Below are 23,764 nucleotides of genomic sequence, written 5' to 3'. Positions count from 1 at the left end.
TGTGGTTAGCTTGCCTTCTTATAGCAACAGGGTCCTGGATCCAAATTTTAATTTCCTCCAACATGTGAAGATTTTAAAGTTCCAATAATTGGTTGGAGGGAGTGGACCAGGGTTTACCTGCCTCTTCCCAACACAACTGGAGATTGACCCAAAGCCCTGTCCTCTAAACTATGAATTTTCATTTCTTGCATGCAAACTCTTTATTTTGACTCTTAAATGTTTTACTGTGGGGAAAATTATTATGTACAATTTATTGTTCCTTATATTGAGAGTAACCCACCGATTTTGGCTTTGACTTCTTCACCTCCTTTTTGATCTTTCCAAGCACAGTGGCCAGATCTGTATCAAGCTCCCAGAAGCCGGATGCCTTCTGTAGGGAGACCAGCTGCAGCAGAAGGTTTTTACCAGGCCGCGGGGGCTGAATGTCTGTCCCTTTGAACATTTGAGTGAAAATTACTAAGGAACCTCTGTCAAGGTCTACGTAACAAGTAAATCTTTTTGCATCTATAAATGGATATGGAATAAGAGAAATAAGAGTGAAATAAGAGTTTCATGAAAACTAAACCAACTAGGCAGGGGCAGGCAGGACAATCTGACAGAAATAATATTTGAAGGCAGGATGGTAATCTGGATGAACTGACTGCACAGATAAGAAAGAAAATATTCAGGTTAATAAACATTGTGGTTAAAGTGTGTTTCCCTAAAAAACACATTTTAAAAATAAGCAACATTCATTAAAAAAATTACGACCAGCTAAATTTGGTGATTAAAGGCTGAATTGGTAGCTAGAATGCCTGGATGTTGCTCGGTTGTTAATTCTAATACTGAGGCATCTGGCCCACTGTTAGAAAACTCATCCAAGGTAAAGTTTCTGTAGTAGATTAGTAATATTTTAGTAGCCACATCACTTAACAATATATTCAGTATTAGGGTATTAGTCTGACATGAAATGGCAGGAACAAGTCATTGTTCTATTGCCCTATCAAGACCTGGCACTAATATGTATATGCACTTAATGTAAGGATCGTTCAGATAATGTGATGTGCAGTAGTTTTTTACAAGGTGATCAGGTGCTTAGGAGTTTTAGCTTAAGAGTGACTCAGATATTTGCTTAGAGAAACTGTGAGCGAATACTTGACAGACACTCCTATCTTAGTTGATCTAGTTGCTAAGTGCAAAGCTGTGATCGGCAGATTCTAGCAACAAAACAAACAAGAACACATGAGCAACTTGTTGGCGATGGAAAATATAAGCCCTGCAAAATTCAGACATTGATAAAGTAATGTGTCTGACGCTAATGAAATTGAATTAAATTAAACTCTCCAACAGCATCAAAATGGTTTAATGGATCTGATTTACATTCTTATTATTTTGATTCGTTTATTGTCTACTCCTCATGCTGGACAATTTAGTTTGTTTATTAGATATTAATCTGCACTCACTAGGCAATATTTTCCTCTGACTGCCTGCTTGTCCAAGGCAGTTATATTTGGAAACTAATATTTTTTTCCCACAATAAAAAAAAAGAGTAAACTTTCAAACAGGCAACTTAAATTTCTGTGGTCATCACATTTATGTTAGAGAAAATAACACAAATTAAATGTTCGGTATTCTCTTTAAACTGTTTTAAGAACAGTTTTGACTGTACTATTTTATGGAAAAAACTGATTGGACTTAGAATCAAGGAAAGGGAATCAATTGCTGTAAACTATCATTGGGTGTAGTTCTATTTTTTTTTTCTACAAGAATTCATACATTAAGGCGGAAAATAGGTATATGGTAACCAATGTAACAACAAAAAAACAAAATCCTTCAATGTGATTTCCTGAATTTTTGGTCTTTTGTCTAGATGAAGTACCTTTGATGGAAATGACAGACCTCTCTCATCTGTCTAAGTAGAATTCGCTCAATCAGTAGCTGACTAAATACTATTCTTACCCTTCTTTATGCTTAGTGACATTTTCAGAGTTGTTCATTCTTATACTTACTTGGTGGGGAGGGCACAGCTGTCATAAGGGAGAAAGAAAAGCAAAGAAGTTGTTAAAACCATCATGGAGGCATCATTACATTGAGAAGTTAGTCCTTTAATCCTGGAGATGTTCTTTGGCTGATATCAGGCTGAAACTTTTGCTGTCTTCATCTAGCAGACAGGTGGAAAATAGGTATATGGTAACCAATGGTATAGGTATATGGTGACCAATGCAACAACAAAAAAACAAAATCATTCAATGTGATTTCCTGGATTTTTGGTCTTTTGTCTAGATAAAGTACCTTTGATGGACATGACAGACCTCTCTCCTCTGTCTAAGTAGAACTCGCTCAATCAGTGGCTGACTAAATACTATTCTTACCCTTCTTTATGCTTGGTGACATTTTCAGAGTTGTTAATTCTTATACTTACTTGGTGGGGAGGGCACAGCTGTCACAAGGGAGAAAGAAAAGCAAAGAAGTTGTTAAAACTAATCCTGGAGATGTTCTATGGGTGATATGAGGCTGAAACTTTTACAGTCTTCATCTAGCACTGAATGTATGGTGGTTTGTTTCATATTAACTGAAGCTTTGTGCTTTGTATCCTCTTCCGCTCCTCTTGCACTCTGTATTTGGTATACAAAGTATTTCCTTAGTTTAGATTTAGCATTAAAAAATATGTCCCTTTGTAAATTAATTGATTTGCTATTTGCTTTCCCCTAACAATTCAATTCAATTCAGTTTATTTATATAGCACCAATTCACAACACATATCATCTCAAGGCACTTTAGAGTTTACCGAATGTGTTCAGTCACATATAGTGAAATTAAGTTATAGCTGTGTGTCATTTGTATACTTATAGTAACTTATATTTTAGTTTATTATAATACGAAAAAGGGGGACCATATAAATTTTGAATAGGAGGGTGTCCAAGATGAACCTTTTAGGAATGCAATATAAATTTTGTGGTCTCTGATGTAAAGTTACCTACTGACACCTAAAAGGCCCTGGGCTCCATTTCACAAAGCAGGTTTAACAAACTCAGACTCAAATTGATCTAGCCTATGGTTGGAAACTGAGTTTTTGTTATCACAAAGGCTGCTTTGAGTTAATCAACTATGAGTAGTGCCACTTGGAGTTTAGCATGTGCGTAACAAGTATGAAAAGCCATTATCAGTGGAACACTGATTCGACGAGTCACCCTAATGACATGCAACAGAAAGTGGCAATTTATTACCACTGGGAATAAAGATTTTAATGCAGGAATTTTAAAAAGTAGATAGTGATTATAGGACACAGAAGCAGCAATACATCTGTAAAGGAGAAGAAAATAGTGTGGGAGAAGATTAATGCGTAGGTCTACATAAAGTGGGCTATGACAGGCTGTTTTTTTATGTTTATAAAAAGCACTCTACTCTCTGTTTTTCCATTTCTAGACAACCTCAATAAGAAAAATAAAAAAAATGAAAAATAAAAATATAATAGTCAAAATCACATACCTAGTCACAGATTTTCTAAATTAAAATTTTAAACCAGAAACTGAATTTCAGAAAAAAAAAAATCATACAGCTAGAAATTAAGTTTTATATAGGCCTACCTAGAAATATTAACTCATTTTAAGTGTCCATATTGACATTTTTCGGCTTGTCTAAGTATGTAGTTATGATATATGCTATACATTTTTCGTAATCAAAATAGTAAGAATAATGACCACTAACATTATATGGAGACCTGAAATTCATTTCTAGACATCCATAATGTTCATTCTAGATGTAAAGAATGTCATTTTGTTTGAAATGCTCAATTTCTACATGGAACAATTTTTTTTTTTCAGGTATCACATATTCAGACAAACAAATACATATTAAAACAACTTGCCATAGACTGTTTTAACATCAATAACATTGGGGGGGGGGGGCTAGTTTATTTTCTGGATAAAAAAGCATTGTTCTAACAGGTAGGATCTGGTCACTCCTTTGATTGATTCTGTCTTCCATTACACAGTAAATACTAAGTGGCTGTTTGCAGTTGCTTTGTTATCATTCACATTATAGCGCTGTTAATAGCGGTTATTAGTCCCATAGAATAAATTCTGGTTGTGCCAGTAAGATTAGTAGGGTGTTATCACTGAATGAATACCAATCCTAACCCTGGAGTAATTCCTTTTTAATTTATTTATTTATGTGTGATTTAAAAAAGCGGCAGTCTGTTTTGCTTTGTGAAATGAACCCCTCTCAACTGAGTTGTTTTTAATCACTGCATTAAATCCATAAGGGTAAAACATAAAATTAGTTTGAATTAAAACTTTAAAAACTAGTTGTTGTTTTTTTTAAATTAGGTTCTATGTTTTGCTTTAGGAAAAGCAATTAATAGAATAATTGATGTATTATACTGTAATATCCCAGCATTAGTTACACAGAACATTTCTGAAGAAATGTAATTAATATTAGATATTTATGATATTTAAGTTTTTATATGCTTAGAAAAGCATTGAAACATGTGTTAGACAATTTTTAAATAGTCATCCATTGAACTGAGCCAGATAAAGATAATTTTTTCTCCTAAACTGTAAAAAAAAAAAAAAAAGAATGTGAATAAAAACAGTTCCAGAGCCAGTGAAATACCACAATAATTGTAGTTAGGAACAAAACTATGTAACTATATCCTGTCAGATATAAATTCAAAGTTATACATTTTACCAACATTTTTTCCCAATAATAAGCATCATATTGTTGTTTTGAAATAACTAAGACAGTCCCTTTTTAAATCTGGTAAAAATTGTAGGGAGCTTAAGATTAGGGTGATTGGATCGAAGCCTTCTCCCCTACAAAATCTCTTAGAAATATTTGATACCTGCAGAAAGCTCATATTAGTAGAAAATTTAAATTGTGTTTATTACTTTTGGAAATGTAATATTAGTTAATTTAAATAAATTAAAAAAAATTCAAAGATATTTACTTACAGCATGGTTGTTTTTTATCAAGAAAATCCCACGCTATAACAAAGAAAAGAAGAACAAACAAAAAATAAAGATCTTAGATGAAATAAGGAGAAAAAAACAAAGATAAGTATTGAAATTGATTAATTGTCCAGTATTTGTTACACTGTAAAACCTTGCTCAAGTTCAATTGAAATTAGAAATGTCAACATTTTCATGTCAGTATAGCATTTAAAAATGTGTAAACCATTTAAATTATTATAATTTTCATTTAATTAAATTCGATAGAATATTTAAATTTTTCCTAAAGATATTTATTTACCCGAGCATAATAGAGGCACACCTAACCATAAAACAAAACAAAAAAAGAAAGAGGAGGAAAAAAAAGCAGAAGAATATTACAGATAAAATAACTGAAAAATTGTATTGTCCAGCATTAGGTACCTTGGAAAATATTTGTTAAAGTACAGGGAAATTAGACATTTAACAACTTTCATATCAGGTTATCCATAAAAATGTGGTTTGCTTTTTAACAATTTGACTATTTAATTGAATGTCCCATAGTCATCACAGCAAGTCATTATGACTTGTTCACAGACTCTGAAAAGTTTTAACTATGGTTGTTTTCCTGATGCAACCAAGATTCAAACCCCAGTCCCCTGCTTTATAATCATAGAGTTGAACAATATACACTAGAAGGTTAAATGGCTATCAGTGTTGTTTTTGACAGCCGTCTTAGATTTAGTCTTAGGCTGCGTTTGAATTTATGGGTGAATCCTCCGAAAGTCAGATTCGAAAGGCCAATTACATCATGAGGTCTGGTCGGATTCCCAGACTCCTCGTTATGCGGCCTACAAATGCGTCCTTCTTTTTGACAGATTTGAAGGATGGGTCCGTGTATCCTCTCTATCCTTGGATATCCCAGGATTCATTGGCGGTAGCCATGACAACAGCGGCCTTGGTATGAAAAAAATAAATAAAATGTCCTCCTTTTCAGAAACCCAAACCTGGTCATTATAGATATGCTAGCAGTGCTATCAACAGCTTAGAGACAGAATAATACTTACAGCTTGCGGTCGGAGCAGCCCCTCATTTCAGTAAAAGAAGTTTAGCAAATGCTGATTGGAGCTGTCCGAGATTTTGAAAGCTGCCTTCAGTAAAATGTTTAGAGCAAATGAACAGCTGAGCATCAAACTTGATGCTGAGTCTTCAGATCCTTGGGAAGACTATGAAAAATTGTCCCTTTTTCTGTGCAGCCTGGAACACTGCATTTACGCCCGTGGTTATGGCACATTTTCAAGAGAAACTGCCTGCTTTATCATTTTTGTAGAAGTAAACCCAACTGTTGGCTAAACAGCTAAACTGGTGTCTTACATCTACCTCTATTCATGTTCTTTTGCCAGTGAACCAGTGGGCTGGTCTGTATGTCAATTTTGGGGTGTGACATAAGTACAGGATAGAACCAAATAAAGAAACATCCCCAAATAGACGTAAATTTGGTGCTGTGCTGTGAGATTTGCATAGAAAGGAGGCGTCGATGGGGTTTGAACTTCTCTATACATCCATTTCACCCACTGAACTATCGTTATTCATCTATGACAATGTAAACCCGGTTTTGCATTCTATGACCCCTTTAGGTAAACTGCTTGAAATGTGAATAGTTTACTTTAATAGTTGTGGTTTTTGAAACACCTAGCTGCACTGTCTACGTGTTTCAAAATCTATCGGTCTCCGCCAGTCACGTGACATTTGTTGCTAAGACGCCATTTTTGGTGGAAAAGGCGTAGTGTAAACAACCGCAGCATAGCTAAACGAAGGACTAAAGGATTGAGTTTGTTTCTCTGACTATATGGAAAAAAGTAAGCAGAATGCGAAATTACCGCACCAGTGTCGTGCCAAGGTAGTTATCCCTGCGAAAATTTGTATCCCCTCGTCGGGAGTGCGCACGGAGTAGGAAGATAAACCCGAGTTAACTCCGCCCCAATTCCAACGTGCAGAACTGTCTAGATCAGGCAAAAAAGGTCCCAGCTTTTTCATTTTTGCATCATAAAAGATGCTTATAAGCGAGAAAATGAAAAAGCTGGGACCTTTTTTGCCTGATTTAGACAGGGGGAACAGATTATAGCAGGTGGCTTGCTATAATTTGTTCCCCCCTTATAACTTTAAGAAATAAAGGTCAATCAACTCCAAAGTTTCAGGGGTTAGTTGTCATCATAAAAGATGTTTATAAGCCAAAAATGAAAAAGCTGGGGACTTTTTTGCCTGATTTAGACAGGGGGAACAGATTATAGCAGGTGGCTTGCTATAATTTGTTCCCCCCTTATAACTTTAAGAAATAAAGGTCAATTCACTCCAAAGTTTCAGGAATAAATTGTCATCATAAAAGATACTTATAAGCCAAAAATGGAAAAGCTGGGGCCTTTTTTGTCTGGTTTAGACAGGGGGAACAGATTACAGCAGGTTTTATTTCGTCCCATACTGCCAGTTCTGGCAAAATGGGATGAAATAAAACGGCTGATGTCAGAAGACAAACTGTTTATTAAGGATAGTACAACATGGATAAATTGTACGTTACTATAAACACAGATATAGATTTAAGTACTAAATTTCAACCAGGAAAAAATTATTTTCTTACTGCATATAGTCCTTAATGATTACACGTGCAATCCATTTTCTATTTCATTTTTATTACAAGTATATGGTTTACAACAGTTTTCAATGGGATGAGAACATTTGGACACTGTGAAACAATGAGAGATTTTTTTAAGGAACGTGTGGAAAAGAACAAGGATCTGTTTGCTTTCAGAGGGAGGAGTAGACACTGCTGTCAGCGACCAGCTTTCAAGCAAACGTTTGTGTTTTATAATTAGTTTTAGATCAATATCACTGGCGATATTCTGCTATAACATTTGAAGTAAAGAATAAAACAGTAAAGCTCAACTTTCATAGACGTAAAACTTTTTTAAATTTCAAGTTCTGCACGTTGGAATTGAAGCGGAGTTAACTCTGGTTGTTCTTTCTACTCCGTGCGCACTCCCGACGAGGGGATACAAATTTTCGCAGGGATAACTACCTTGGCACGACACCTGGACTGGCAGCCTCTCACACAACACGATCGTGTCATTTCTGGTAAATAATTGTGCCGAAAGAACAGCCGCGTGTGGCTTATCTCGACTTTCCACCTAATATGGTGGTTTTCCCACGATGCACCGCGCCCGAGGTAAACATTGACGTCACCTGGCGCAGACCGATTCAGCACACAGCTAAAAGAGATTCAGATGCATTTGACTAAAATCGATGTACACAAATACTATATATGAAATACAACCTTATTTATCTCTGATATTTAATCAAATGGGACTTGTCGATTTGTAAAAGGAACATTCATAATTGAAAGTATGCAACCTGAACCCGAGGCTTGGTGAGTGGTCAACGTTCGGGGGTTAGGACGGCATGATTGTGTCATTTTTGGTGCAGTCGCCCTGTTTAGTAAACCAAGAATAAACCAAGCTGTCTTCCCAGCTTCTCTGATCTACCACCGTGGTTCCTTAGCTACGGACGGGGCACAACTGGTCGCCTTGTCCTGGGTATGGTGCTCTCTTTCTCTGTGTTCTCAGACTGATTCCCCCAGAGTCTGAGCTCAGAATGCTGTCTCCCCTTACATCTGATGTTCTGATGATTTCTTCCCCTCTTTTGGGCACTCTGATCAAAACAAACATGGTCTAAGCAAAGGAGATGCGCGTCTTCAAAAAAGATACATCTAGAATACAAGAAACGTAAATATATAAATTAGCGGTCTTCATATTGACCGGTCTGTTGTTGGTCTTGGTCGATCACACGAAAATTGGCCAATTTCCGAGCACTGCAAATTTACCGGTGCTAGTCCATTTTACAGTCACCAAAACAGTCCCTACTTTGATCTGGCAAAGAACTGCATGAAGCTAAACATAAGGGGGATGGTAAGGAGGCCTCCTTCCCTCCAAGATAATTCATACAAATAATCTGTGGAAACATGCAAAAGGATTTTCAGCAACTAAAGGAAATGTGTGCCTGCCAAAATTCTAATAAATGTAAGGAAAATGAGAAATTGTATCTATTGAGGAATGAGAAGTTTTTAACTGCCAGTGGACATAATTTCACGCTTAACTAGATAAAGTTATTTGGTATTAACGTACTCCTAATTAATGTCCACCAATTTCGTAACAAAATAAGGTGATATAACCATGACACATGTTAGGGTTGGAAAACTAGCTTTTAACTTGAAGAAATTTATATTCATACTAACTAAAACAAAGAAATGCTAAACAAACAGAATTGAAATCACTCACGTAAGGATTTAAGGTTATCTTTTGGAATATATCTGAGCACCACTGGTCGTTGAGCTGACTTGAACTGCCTGGCTTTGTTGACAGCAATGAACGCAGTAAAAGAACTGCTCACTCCTGATTGGACACTGAGCTCCACCACCTTCTTCTTCACTTCTTCATCCTGCTGTCCACTTTGTGTCCTCTGCTGCGACTCCAAGGAGCGAATGGCAGTGCGAGAGGCTAACCTGTGGACTGTTAATCTACATAAAGGAGGAAGAGAGATTTATAGGTGAAGCTCATTTAATTAACAAACCGTCTCTTATTCCTTTTTCATTATTTTCCTCATATCATGACCCCACTAATCAAATGTCCCCAAAGAAAAAAGAAACTACTTTTTCATCCAGCAGCAAAGTCAGCCTCCTTAATTTAGTTTACTATTACAAGTTTTTGAAAATTAAATAGAATCCAAATTCTCTTGACATAATGCTGCGTTCCCACCGAATGTGATCTGGGCGTGAAAACACAAACGTTGAAATTTGGACGCTAGGTCAGATGCTGCATCAAGCTGGGGTCCAGTTGGTTTGATGCTTCAATGCTCTGGATGCTCAGCGCTCTGTTTATCTGCTTATTTTCTGTAGCTTTAAGCTACAGAATAGCTTGGATTTATTTACTTTATGAATTGGGAAAAATTGTTTTAACATGTTTTATGCAGGAAAGTCCACCTCCAAATATCATCTGTCCAGTTAGTATAATATGCAGTTCTTGTTCAGAGCAGCAGACTTCCAGCATACTGCTGGCAGGCAGCACTGGAAATCCCTCTTGCTGGAGCTCTCTGCTGCCCCAGATTGTGGGGAATTTCCTGCTGCTGTCCATAGCAGCTGGAAGTGAATATAAAGAGTTTTAAGGTTTGTGAAAAAAACTGAAAGTACCAGAATAAACAATAGAAAATTTTTCATTGGAAGGTTTTAACATTTCTAGTTAATTTATAAACTTTTTTGCCATTGTAATATAATCAGTTTGTTTTATATGTTGTTCAACGAAGTCACCTAGTGGTGAAAGTTAACACTGCAAGGTCAATGTAAAAAGACGGTCTGAACATGTGCTCAGTCAGAAGCCATTTTCTGTTGTTCTTTCTTTGAGTTAAGCGCAGAATGGCATCGTCTGTAAGTAACAAGCCTGTTCTCTGCATTTTAATGTTATAATTTCGAGTCTAATCACATGTCTAATCATATGTGCTGAGCTAATAATTTGTTACCTGTTTACGGTAATATTGCTGTATGTGTATGTGCTGTATTGTGTTTCAGTTTTACAGGTACCTCATTAAAACCTGCTAAAAGTAACCATGGAGTGATTCCTGGTGGATGAATGAGGGAGTGTTTAGCTACCTTTATAGCTGGGTTACTGTCACAACTTCAGTGCTCAGCAAGGCCAGGGCAGCCATAGTTCATAAAAAAAAAAATGTAGAGCAGCAATAATGATCAGATCTCGCTCTCTGTTCCTTTTACATAATTGGCTTTTTTTTTCATCCTTTGGAATTTAACTCCCTTCATGTTTATTTATTTTTCATATAAAGAATGTCAGCAGAGACGATGACAGCTTGCAGGTAGTGTCGTTTTCCTCCAAAAAAACTCCTGGATCAGCGTTTCTGATTGGTTGACACTGTGGCATAATAATTAAGTTTGCACTACAAACATACTTAAAAAGATCTACAAAGGTAGAGAAATGTAGCAAATGACTGACCATCTCTGTTATAAAACCCAAAACATATGTAGTGTTTACATTTTAATTTGTCACACAGAGCACACATTACAGGAGACTGTAGTGTCCAATGGTGTATGAACAAATTGACCAAATGGTTGTGTTGCACAGGGAAAAATATGATTTATGGTTTTCTTTCATTTAAATGTTAGTTTTATGCTTTGCATGTTTGGAGGGGAAGATATGATTTGTTTTTCTTTGTATTTTCTTCTTGAGCTTTGCATGTTTTGATGTTTGTTTATATGATTGTTTTCCTTTATTTTAGACTTTAGAATTTTTCCTGTATGTTGGGTTGTTTTGGTTTGTTTTTCCCTTGTGACAATCCATGCGCACTGGATGGAAATAGTTGTCTGAGGAGGAGGAGTGCATTAATTGCGCTGCGTAATTGCTGCGCTCAGGTGTGAGCAAGGGCTGATTAAAGCCGACATAAAGGGAGTCTGAAGGAAAGGAGAAGAGGAACTGAATCTGCAGGTGACAGAAACAGACGCGCTGCCGGGGGAGAGGCAGGCGGGATCCGTGCGCCAGGAGGGTGCACAGATGGCCCAGTAAGGAGTATTAGGGCAGAGGAGGAAACTCTGCCCGCGCCTGTAAGTAGCGCTCCCCCTCGCTTAAAGCTACAGTGTGTAATAATTACAGGGATATACAGTCAGAAATGTAATATATTATACATAACTATGTTATTTATCATCATCTACGAGCTCAGCCTCTTAACCTTAATATTTGCGTTGCCTTAGAATTCGTTATTTATAATTACATAGGAGCGGGTCTCGCAGCCAAGGAGGCAGACATCTTTGCGCTACGGCAGCGCAGAGCCAACAAACTAGCGATTGCGAGATCGCCCATTACGCAAGTAACTATGGCAAGTTGAGAGAGATGAACTGAGACGGTACTGAACAATCTACACCGTACACAGACTAATAAAATAATATCTGTAAAATTATCTATGTAAACACACCTCATCACTTGAGAAGGTAGGTGATGCGGACGTCGTGGAAGACATTTTGTCCCGTAACGCTCGCCGTACTGTTGGGGGGGAGAAGCGGTGGGGGGGAGATGTTCATGTTGCTGCGGTCTGCAGTCTTGATGTTAGATGTCGCTGAAAATTACACACTGTAGCTTTAAAGCATAAACGGGAATATATCATCCGACGGGGTTTTGGCGCGTGAATGCTGGCGTTCTCCCTGCTTCTCTTCTAGCTGGATCAGTCTGGAAAGGGGCGTGGCACGCCAGGGAGTGGAACAGTGCCGGAGCGCTGCAGAGTCAGCTGTGGATCAGCCAGTGCGTGCTGCAGGCCGATCATGCCACTTTTGCTGTGGCTTTTTGTATAAATAAAACACTTGAACTTGAGTGCTTCACGGTTTGGGTCTTTGAGTTGCTTGCTCCCCCTTGTGTCAACGATTGAGCGTGGGGCCATACTGGCCACAGTTGCATCCATCAGAGAAATACGGTCATGAAAAATACTGCCAGCCCATGTTAGAGCTAAACAACCCTGTGCCTGCTCCCGAGAGGTAACGCCTATTAAACGCGTGCAAGAGCATGCACAAGCTCATTTCTCCTCATGCACACTCTGTATAGAAGTAGCTGTTTGCATCGTTCAAACGAACTTACTTTCCAGAAGAAGATTTGCAATTTTTCCACAATGTCAGACTCACCACCAGTAAGTTAAAATGTGGACGAGCATGGACGGTCTTAGGTTATAATCACCAGAAGGCTTGACACTTAGGAGAACCAATTATTTTGATGATCCACCCGCAAAAAGTTCATGCTACACTATACCTCTAAGGGTATCTTATGTGTTTCTGTCGGCTCTGTTCTTCTTTAATGTTTTTATCAGTCTTAGGACAGTGGAGGATGTTGTTATAATTCTGGCATTTTTACATTGATGCTTTAAGCTAACAGGTTGATTAAATATGCATTATCCTAATTTGAATACATAAAAACCAACAAAAAGTAATGAATTTTTGTTTAAGTTCGTGGGGTCATCAAAAGGACATGCTATGTTTATGTTTTTAACAACTAATGTGTCTATTTGACCTGGTGAGTGATTTTCTTTTTATGTTCACACAAACCTTTGACAGAACTCTCTTGACTAAATCAGGATTTAATCAGGATGATTTAGTCAGGATGATTTAGTCACAATGATTTAAATCAGGATGATTGGCTCTAAGGAGGGCAGAGTAAACTCTGAGTTTACTGAGGGAAACTTGTTCCAGATCAGATTAGCTCTCAGGAGAATGTTATTATCTTAATTGACACAAAGGTTGAGTGAACATTTTTTTCAAAACAGAAAACTCAGTTTCCCTGATTTCAGGTTTTAAAAACATGTATTCTATAGTAAAAATGCTTCAAGATTTGAGCCTCTGGATGTAGGTGTTTTACCCAGAGTCCTCTGCAGGTTTTAAATCGAAGTGCAACTGGTTCTGGTGGGGATGACCTGCCAGGGTGTACTTCACTGTCACGCTGCCCTCTGTTGCATCTGAACTCTGACAATGAAAAAAAGAAATACAATTAGAAAGAATCTTGTTTTAAAATTACTCATGACCCGAAACTCAGGTGACCATACCTGTCCTGTGAGTTGAGCATAAATCAGGGACCTCTGACCCTGAAAGATTGCTGGTGGTGGAGAGAGAATGGTGGCAGACACTCGCTTTGGTAAATCCCAAGAGACAGAAATGTCCCCCACATTGGGATGCAGAGCAACCCTGAGTGACTGCATAACCTGTGTAGAGTGAAGGATGCATTTTTTGTCTTGTCTATAAGGGTAGGGTGCATGTGTTAGAGGTATGTATGGGCATGTGTGGGTGTAGCTGTAAGTGGGTGTTGGGATGTGTCTGGAGCTGAATGATTGTCTAATGAATATCACCTGGATCTGCTCATGGTGTTCTTTGTTTGTTGGATACAAAGAGAGGCTAAGGCAGGGTGCCAATATTTCTGTTAAAAACCGTACAATAAAACTTTTACTAACTGCAGTAAAGCTTTATGTGTCCTTTGATTCAGCACATCGAACAGATCCTTGCTCTCCTCTCCGTGACAAATTTTTGGATGATAGTCATTTACAACCTATGTTTTAAACAATAGTTGTGATATGATTTATTTAAACACAATCATATTCTAATGAGTTGGTTAAGTGTTAGTCAGGTGTTTTTCTTACCTTTGGTCGCATCCTGTTAGTCCTTATGATGAACTGAGCGTGACCTCCTCCCTCTTTGGCCATCCCATTGATGAGAGCAGAGCTGGCTTCATCTCCGATCCCAAAGGAGAAACATCTACAAAACAAGAGTTGATTTTAAACTCTATAACAATATTACATGAGAACATGATCCAGACAGGCAAAGCATGTGTTTATGGTTTCACCTATGGGAGCCTGAATTCTTCTTAACAAGGTCAATAACTTCTTTAGTGTTTCCCACCTTTCCATCAGTGAAGACAAACAGCTGATGGAGAAGAAATCACACAATGTTACACAGTTACAAATTTAAACAGGAGCTGGAAGTCTTTAGAAAGATCTGTCTAACTGTATCTCTGATGTTTTAGTAGTTCAAATAGTGTTACCATGGATGAAGAGCAACCAAAGTTATGACAAATATGAGCTTCAAAGAAAACAGGTTAAACCAGAATTCAATTAAATGTTGAAGACGTACAAGTAACTGTGCTGAAACACTGGTTGACATTAGATTTATGTGCTAAAGTTGAATGAATAGTGCAGTTTTTAGAGTCGATTCAATATAAGTGAGTATAGCTTACCTGTCGAGGCTGTTCAGGAATGCAGGGCTGGCTATAAATGTGTTGGAGAGGCTGAAGAATGTCTGTTCCACCAAGGTTTGCATCCATCTTTTCAACCTCTTTTAGAGCCTTGTTCATGGTCTTCTCACTGTACTCCATGCTCGTACTTCCATTGAAAATGTTCAGAATACTTTAGTTAAAATCATGAGAATTAATATGATAAGCCACCATGTGTCTCATAATATTTTTGAAGGGATGTTGGGGTAAGGGGTTAGATATCACTCACGGAAAGATATGTTCAAAGCTGGAACCAAAACTGTAGATGTTGAAGTAACAGCCCATTGGTAAGCTCTTCAACAGGAGCATCAGAGTGTCCTAGAGAAAGACACATGAAGTAAAGATAATTAACTATGAGGGACAGAATAATGCTTTCACAATTTAACAAGTAAAAGTTCAGAATTGATTAAATCTACAAAGAAAATGCTTAAAATTATTAAACCACTAATACCTAACCCAGATCAGGAAAAATCTCTTCATATAGATGTTGGCCATGTTAAAACAACTCTATTCAGATATGCCATACTATAACTGCTCTCAGGTTTGCTTTAAACAGTTGCCGACATGAAGGTCTATGGTAGAGAGGCTCTATACAGATATTGTTACAGATTTTTATTTAGGGCTAAGCTAAATCAAAAGCAGGGTACCAAGGCCTGTTTCTGTTTAGCCACTCTTCAGAAAGAAAGACAATGCGATATTTAAACAATGCAGATTAGTCTTTAACAATCAGTTAGTGGTGGAAAAAAAACTCATAAGAAAAGGTCTTAATTTATGTTTTTTAAGTGTTAATAACAACTTTTAAATGAGTTCAACAAAAACACACACACACAAATATATACGTATATATATATATCCTCTAGCTTTTTCTCCGCCTCGAGCTTCCTTTCCAAACATACGGCTTTATGATCAGTTCCACGAAAATTAATAGCGATATACTATATCTGACGAAATTGTTTTTATAAGCATTTTTTATTAAAGAATTATGAATACTTCGATAAACATTTTTAAATAGTTTTAGTGCCAATTAAGGCCTTGATTTAAAAAAAATTAATGAATTGTAATTATTTTTAATGATCCGCGGAAACCTTGGTTCATCTCGCGCATGCTCTCTACGATCTCCAAGAAACTCAGAGCGGAGCGGACGGGAGCCACAGCGGCGGCTGTAGGCTTTGCTTTGCGCAGGCGGTCTGGAGCGGAGCGGAGCGCTGACGGAGTATGTGGGATTTCAGGGTTAGATTTCCTGCGGTACTTCAACGGTTTCTTGTGGAGATGAATACCCTACTCGGAGAGAAGCCCAAACAATCCTTGGGGAAGAGTTGATCCAAACCACCAGTTTGAATCCTCAGCTCAGTTTGACGCTCAGACAATCCTTCCAGGGGGAGAAGGTCCAAAACATCCAGTTTGCAGGATGACTTCCTTCCGAGAGGCAAAAACAAAAAAACAACAAGGTTAAGACTCAGGTGACAAAAACTCAGTTTGAGTCAGCTTGGCTGGAGTACCCAAAACTGGCAAACACTCTGGCGTTGTGGTAGTGGCAGTCAGTAGCTTAAGAGTCCTCTGGTAATGAGGTAACCATTCGCAGGTGTGTGAGAAGGTCAATGAGAACCAGGCGCCACCTGGTGGTGGAGGAAAACAAACAAACAACACAACCCACACAAACTGGATTCCTAACAATATATACATACAGTACTTGAGTTGTAAAAAAAAATGAAGGGGGATGTTGGATTTTTATTAGTATACATAGCCTAATTTATAGTCTATTAACCTTAAGCACTATGCATGGTATGGTTGTAACATATCAGGTATGCCAGTCATTGACCTTGACCAAGGCACCTTACAGTAGAACTGCAGTCAGTCCCTGGATTGGCATGGCTATCACTGCCCCTACATAGTTAGGGACAAATTTCCCACTGGAATCAGCTTCATAGTCATAGTAGGCCACTTTTTTTTATTTTACTTTGGAGAAACTTTTGGCAATAAATATATTAAGATTTGGAACAAAACCATCATAAGAAATTGCTAATGAATATCTGAATCCTTCAAATTAAGTATTTTTTTATTCAAATTCAATTAATTAAATTTAAACAGCTGAAACAATTTTCAAAATCTGAAAAAAAAAACTGCGAACAAATTCAAATACATTAGAATTAACCTGAAAATGAAATGAAATGAATTTAAAATATAATAATTTTACTCACCTTTCAAATATTCATTTAGAGTATTTATTTTATAAAATAGACAGCTTATTAGTATTGCTTCTATTGGCTAATTTAAAGTAAGCTAGGCTACATGCTACATCAATATATAAAAAAATATAAAATTAAATTGAAATGGTTCTTAGAGTTCACATCCCATATTGCTGAGTTCTTTCTATATTGTGGCAATTTCAAACAACTTTGTCAATAAGAACCATCACCATTGCAGCCATGCAAAATTCTGCAGGCAACTGTTAGGACAGCTTAGTGACACACTAGGGGGATATTTCATAAATTGCATATTAAACATAATTAGTTTTGAATAGTTCAAATTAACTGAAATATCTTGATTATAATTCTGAATGTGTGACACTTTAAAAGACAAGTGAGATGACATAATTTGAGATATCTCAAAATGCATTTTGACTCTCCAAAATCAGATTAAAGATATCTTGAAATGTTATTTTTCCCTAGACATAATATAAAAATATAAAACATCATCAAGGGCAGTCAACATTTAGTAAATAATATTTGTCTATTCCAGGGGTCGGCAAACCTAACTGCTCAAAGAGCCATATTGGACAAAACAAAAAAATAAATGTCTGGAGCCGCAAAAATGTAAAAGTCTTAAAAGCCTCATATGGCTCAACAGGATCTAAATGTATTATCCCACTATAGAAGAGGACTATGTGTGCTTAAATGTATAATAAGCATTCATGATTAAATGTTCATCCTGGAGCAGATGTCACACAGCAGCATCAGGTGAGGGAGGAGCAGTGAATGCTCTCACCATAAGCGTCGTTAGACCTATTTAAGGGTGGCTTCAGCCACCCTTTCTTTGGCATTAGCCACCCTATAATTATTTTGCGATTTTAAAAAATATATTTTTTTTTTCTGTATTTATTTTTTCCTCACATTTTCCCAAAACAAATGCAGTAAAACACCGAATAAAAGCCATAAAGAAGACAAGTTAATCTGAACAATCATAGGCATAACTTCCTTAAGGACTGGTGTGGACATGTCCCCACCAATATTTTGTACACGTATTTTGCTTTCGGTGCTGTGTATATCTGATTAAAACCCCATTCATGCCGCTCCTCAGAAAGAAAATAAAAAAGTTCTCCCCGCTGCTCACCGTCCACAAACCCCGACAAAAAACTCAGAAAAAAGAATCTGTTGCCTCTCGCTTTCTCCCCATCACCCCCCTCCGCCCTCTCCCCATAACATTTGAATTGAAGATATCCGCGGGTGACGGGTCGGGTTCGGTAGTCATTCTAACGGGTTCGGGCGGGTGCGGGTTGGTAAAACTCGACCCATGCAGGTCTCTAGGCTACACTACATTCAGTATCGTTGCCATAGAAACAGACAACAGCGCCAATATATCAGAATTATACTAAAACACACGCAAATAATTTCCCACATAAAAAACAGGACTTTCAGTCCATTACAGTTTTCCGTTTTTAGAGGGTTGTTTATTTTGCGTTTATTAAGTGATGGCTGTGGTATATTAGCTTTCACTGCTATAAGCTTTCGCAGCAGTGATTGATTAATTTAAACACCTGCTCTACTGATGGTCTATCAGAGTTGGTGTTTAGGTTGAACATAAAGAACACCTTTTATTTGAAGCTTCTTGTAGCTACTGTTTTAATCCCGGCTTTACTTAAAACTTTTTCCTGACTTTGATAGTGTTGCCATTCAGTAGCAAGCACTGCGCCCCTTTTTCTTTTATATGTACATTTAAGATTTAGCGTGTTAAGTTGACAACTCATGAGCAAGCTGCTTTTTGCAATCTAGCAGGAAGGTAAGGATAGGATCTTGCAGGTGTGACGTCACTCTGCAGGGGGTCCAAAGATAAAAGATTTAAACAATTTTGGCATTGGAATTTCAGATTTAAGGGAGTTAGAAAGTTCACTTAGTAAAAGTGCAAATAATAAATCTGATTACCGATTACTTTTAAGCTGGTTGAACATACTGCGACAGACTGGTGACCTCTCCAGGGTGATCCCACCTCTCACCCAGAACGTGGCTAGAGATATGCACCAGCACCTCCTGATCCCACTGAGGGATAAGGTTAAAGAAAATGGATGGTTGAACATAGTCCGCTCTCCCAGATTCTATCAAATCAGTATTGATACCCTCAGGGGCGGATTTAGGAAATTTGGGGCCCTAGGCAAAGACAGGCAGGGGGCCCCCTGAGAAGAAAACCCATAAAACAGACCCATTCTACAGATAGAGAAATGTTAATAGAATAGACATCCATTATTTGTTCTAGGTTTTGTCCCTCTCTTCTTGTCCCTTTTTCCTCTCTATTTATCAGCGTTCTGATGGCATTTTAGCCAAAGGATTTTTTATCAAAAACATAATTAATTAGCACAAATAAGGATTAGTTGTATTAACCATACATGGAAACAGAGTTTTATGGGGCCCCCAGAACTTGGGGCCCTGGGCAACTGCCTAGTATTGCCTAATGGTAAATCCCCCCCTGGATAACCTGCTGGTGGATGTTCTTGACAGAAAGATGGAGTTGCTTAATCATATTCTGCTTAAGGCCCCCATAAGATCTTGTCCGAGTCCTGGTTTAAAAGTAAATTAATTTTAAAAAGTGCCCCAAAATTGACCATCAATAAATGTTCTACAAAATTGATATATATTTATTTGATTTCTTTGATTTGTACTGTCTGTTTAGATTTATGTGATATTTTTTGCACAAAATATATAAGTGAATATTGTAACAGTTATGTTTTCAACTATAAGCATTAAATTGATAAATGTTATTCGCATTTTTTTGGCTTTATCCTTTCCAACAAAAAAAAAAAGGCGTCGCGCAGGTAGCTCCCTTTCCTTATGAGCCGTCCCCACCAACTTTCAACACAAAGTTACACGCTTGTCTTAGACAACGCCTTAGCAGGTGCACTGAAAAAATTCTCTTCTGGGGGCTGAGCCACCCTTGTCTCTTAAACCTAGAGACGCCCCTGGCTCTCACCGCACGGTTTTGTTGCATTGCTAAAATTACAGAAACACAATAAAGGAATCCTTCTATGGTGGACATGTTTCTGTTGGGAGGAGTTGATTGAGTCATGAGGAACCAAGCAGGAACTGACATCCAACAGAGCAGAGCTGTCTAACCATGAAATCCCACATAATCCGTCACCAGTGTTTTATATACATGTATATATACACATATATATATATATATATATATATATATATATATATATATATATATATATATATATATATATATATATATATATATATATGACATATATATGATATATAAAAAAAGGTCATTCACTCTAATAATTTGTTGGACCGCCTTTAGCTTTGATTACAGCACGCATTCGCTGTGGCATTGTTTCGATAAGCTTCTGCAATGTCAAAAGATTTATTTCCATCCAGTGTTGCAATAATTTTTCACCAAGATCTTGCATTGATGATGGTAAAGTCTGACCGCTGCGCAAAGCCCTCTCTAGCACATCCCAAAGATTCTCAATGGGGTTGAGGTCTGGACTCTGTGGTGGCCAATCCATGCGTGAAAATGATGTCTCATGCTCCCTGAACCAGTCTTTCACAATTTGAGCCCGATGAATCCTGACATTGTCATCTTGGAATATGCCTGTGCCATCAGGGACGAAAAAGTCCATTGATGGAATAACCTGGTCATTCAGTATATTCAGGTAGTCCGTTGACCTCATTCTTTGGGCACATACTGTTGCTGAACCTAGACCTGACCACCTGCAGCAACCCCAGATCATAACACCGCCCCCACAGGCTTGTACAGTAGGCACTAGGCATGGTGGGTGCATCACTTCACCTGCCTCTTTTCTTACCCTGATTCGCCCATCACTCTGGAACAGGGTAAATCTGGACTCATCAGACCACATGACCTTCTTCTATTGCTCCACAGTCCAATCTTTATGCTCCATCACAAATTGAAGCCTTTTTTTCCAGTTAGCCTCACTGATTAGTGGTTTTCTTACGGCTACACAGCTGTTCAGTCCCAATCCCTTGAGTTTAAGTGATCACCGATCACAATCATTCAGGATTTTATTCCGGCCACATTTCTTCCTTGAAGATGATGGGTCCCCAACTATCCTTTCAGTTTTTAATAATGCGTTGGACAGTTCTTAACCCAATTTTAGTAGTTTCTGCAATCTCTTTAGATGTTTTCTCTGCTTGATGCATGCCAATGATTTGACCCTTCTCAAACAGACTAACATCTTTGCCACGACCACGGGATGTGTCTTTTGACATGGTTGTTTAGGAAATGAGAAGCAAGTCATTGCACCAGTTGGGGTTAAATAACTTTTTACCAGCTGAAAGATAATCGCCCATGCAGTAATTATCCAATAGGAGGCTCGTACGTATTTGCTTAGTTGAATCCAGGTGGCGACTTTTTTTTGGGCTAGGCAGTATATATATATATATATATATATATATATATATATATATATATATATATATATATATATATATATATATATATATATATATATATATATATATATATATATATATATATATATATATATACACTCACAACTGGAGCTTTAAAAATATACTTTTAAATGGGTCACGCATTCATTTACTGTAACATTGCATTGTATAGGTCCCAGTGAAATTTCTCTGCAACCCCGCATTGGGAACCACTTGTCTATGGTTGGATTATACTATTAGTTAACTTGAGTTATAAATAGGCCTACACCGATTCTGTCTTCACCCTGGTTTAATTCTCTATTAGCAGTAAAGTGATTTAGCTGGTGAAGGTTCTCAATTATCCAGGACATAGTCATTGCAAAAAAAAATAAAAACAGTCCACTGGACTTACCAAGTCCAGTAGATTGTTATTAATTTTTTTTTTTGTAATAAAGTGATTTATGTTTAATCAAAGTAAAGAGTTATCTAATTCAAAGATATTTGAAGTGAATCAACTTAAACCTTTAAAACCATCTCTTTAAAATTCGGAGGACTACCCGTGCACTGCTGATGCAGCGTTTTTCCTCATTGCTGCAGTCCAGGGGTAATGCCATACTTCCTGATCGATCCATCAGAAACACAAACTCTCCACAGGAGGTGAGTGAGGACATCACAGATTGGGGGAACTCAGGGTACAAGCTCACCATCACCACTGGATCCCCCATCAGAGAACCTGAACATGTTGGAGATTAAATAAAAGAAATAAGAATAAGAATAGAGCTTCGGATATACTCTAACATTTAAATAGAACATGAACTAATCTGTTCTCACCAGGTTTGGCAGAAGCCTGTCCTGCCTCCACCACAGCAGTGGGCTGGTGGGCATCTTTGTAATAAATCAGCAGTTCAATGTCTCTGTCAAACTTGTGTCCTGCAGCCAACTTGACCTGCAGTTCAAGAACACAAATAATAAAAATAAACATTTCATCTTGTTTGGAACAAGCACATCCAGCAGTAACATTAGATCTCTACCCACCGTGGCCTGAGTTTGATCAGTGTTAAGGTACTGAAGAGGCTCCAGGGAACAACTGGACTCTACTTTAGAGATTGCATGAGGAGAGGACACTTGGACAGAAAAGGACAGACTGTAGGGAACCAGAGAGGCTGGAACTGAGGTCACCTGGCCACTGGGACCATCGCTACCTAGAAACACCATGTGAAAAAAGTGGGAGTCATCTGGTTTTTAGTTAAAATCATCAGTCTATCTATTGGCATAGCTACCCTGTGGCTGGTATCGAGGGTTGAGTACAGCAGGCAGACAGAACCTCAGCCCATCATCAGCCTGCACAGCCAACTCAGTGACATATTCCAGCCCAATGGAGGCGCTCTCTCCTGGAGGCAGACTGCCCACCTTCAGAGAGAAGATATCTGAACTCTCCTCACTCTCCTCCAACAGGAAGGCCTGCTGCCCGGAGCTCAGAGCATCATCATACTCCTCCATAGCCTGAAGTCCACAAAAAACATGTCAGACATATTTATGTTTTTGTTTTAGCTGCTTCATAGATGCTTCTTTATGTCTAACTCACCTCCTGTTTCTCCTTAACCTCGGCTACGATGTGTGTCTGTCCAATCTGAGCACTGAAATGACACACAGCAGCATCTCCAGGCAGAGGGAAGACAAACACAGCCTCTATTGGTTTATCCTCCTGGTTCTCATAGTTCAGAGTAGAAACCACTGTAGCCACATGGTCTTTCACCTCCAGCTGCACTTCAATGCTCTTCAAAGGAACTAAAGCAGCAAAAACATGGTCATGTATAAACAACACAAAAAGTTAAATATCTCATCAACCTTTTAAAATACCTCTATGTGCTAAAATCCATTAAAGACACAAAATAAATACATCTGTTTTTAAAATGAGCCATAAATCAATAGTGAAAAGAAACTAAACAATCAAGCTTAAATAGATGCGTACTTGGTTCCTTCCATAAAGTGAGCAGACCCCAGGAGTTCATCGTCATTCCTTGGAGAAAACAAGAAGAGGCGTTGAAAGATTGTAATAATAGTAATAGAATTATATTTCTGGGAAATGACGGCACTTTATAGACATGCTTATAAAAACTCAGCAAAACTGCATACTGTACGGAAATCCTGGAATTCCTGTACGGAATTCCTGGAGGAAACTGATGCAGTTCATTTGGACCTAATTTATCAGTCTTGCGTGTGCTGGTTAAGATTTCAAAAGGTGTTTTAATGAGTGTCAGACCCACTAATCTGTATTTAATCAATGGATTGCACATAGCCCGTTTGTAGTACAAGGTGGAGTGAAGTCACAGGTGTTGTGCCAAGAATTACTTCCCCTGTCGCGGGAGCATGCATCACCCTAAACTTGAGAATTTTGGTG

General features: G+C 37.9%; 2 protein-coding genes across 2 annotated transcripts in view; both read right to left on the bottom strand.

Moving 5' to 3' along the window:
• The window catches only part of LOC119775243 (von Willebrand factor A domain-containing protein 5A-like), a 67,063-nt gene that overhangs the window by 1,406 nt on the left and 41,893 nt on the right, over positions 1-23,764 (bottom strand). The gene's annotated exons all lie outside the window — the stretch shown is intronic.
• Positions 251-23,383, bottom strand: LOC119775246 (von Willebrand factor A domain-containing protein 5A-like). Its single transcript, XM_038273157.1, has 14 exons — positions 23,336-23,383; positions 22,949-23,151; positions 22,644-22,866; positions 22,399-22,565; positions 22,195-22,309; positions 21,921-22,096; positions 14,982-15,070; positions 14,717-14,861; positions 14,327-14,406; positions 14,124-14,238; positions 13,536-13,691; positions 13,352-13,455; positions 9,236-9,474; positions 251-432 (listed from the first exon to the last, which is right to left on the bottom strand). The coding sequence occupies exons 1-14, from the start codon at positions 23,379-23,381 to the stop codon at positions 251-253; spliced, it is 2,040 nt and encodes a 679-aa protein (XP_038129085.1). The 5' UTR covers positions 23,382-23,383.

The sequence above is a fragment of the Cyprinodon tularosa genome, unplaced genomic scaffold (genome assembly GCF_016077235.1).
Source record: "Cyprinodon tularosa strain WSP-4 unplaced genomic scaffold, ASM1607723v1 ctg86, whole genome shotgun sequence".
In the NCBI taxonomy this organism is placed as follows: domain Eukaryota; kingdom Metazoa; phylum Chordata; class Actinopteri; order Cyprinodontiformes; family Cyprinodontidae; genus Cyprinodon; species Cyprinodon tularosa.
The sequence above is the reverse complement of the archived record's forward strand: the minus strand, read 5'-3'. Positions and strand labels throughout refer to the sequence as shown.

Coding starts and splice junctions, on each gene's coding strand:
- LOC119775246 (XM_038273157.1), bottom strand. CDS start 23,381: ATGACGATGAACTCCTGGGGTCTGCTCACTTTATGGAAGGAACCAA. Junction 22,867..22,948: donor AGGTTAAGGAGAAACAGGAG/GTGAGTTAGACA, acceptor TGTGGACTTCAG/GCTATGGAGGAGTATGATGA. Junction 22,310..22,398: donor CTGATCAAACTCAGGCCACG/GTGGGTAGAGAT, acceptor CTTGAACTGCAG/GTCAAGTTGGCTGCAGGACA.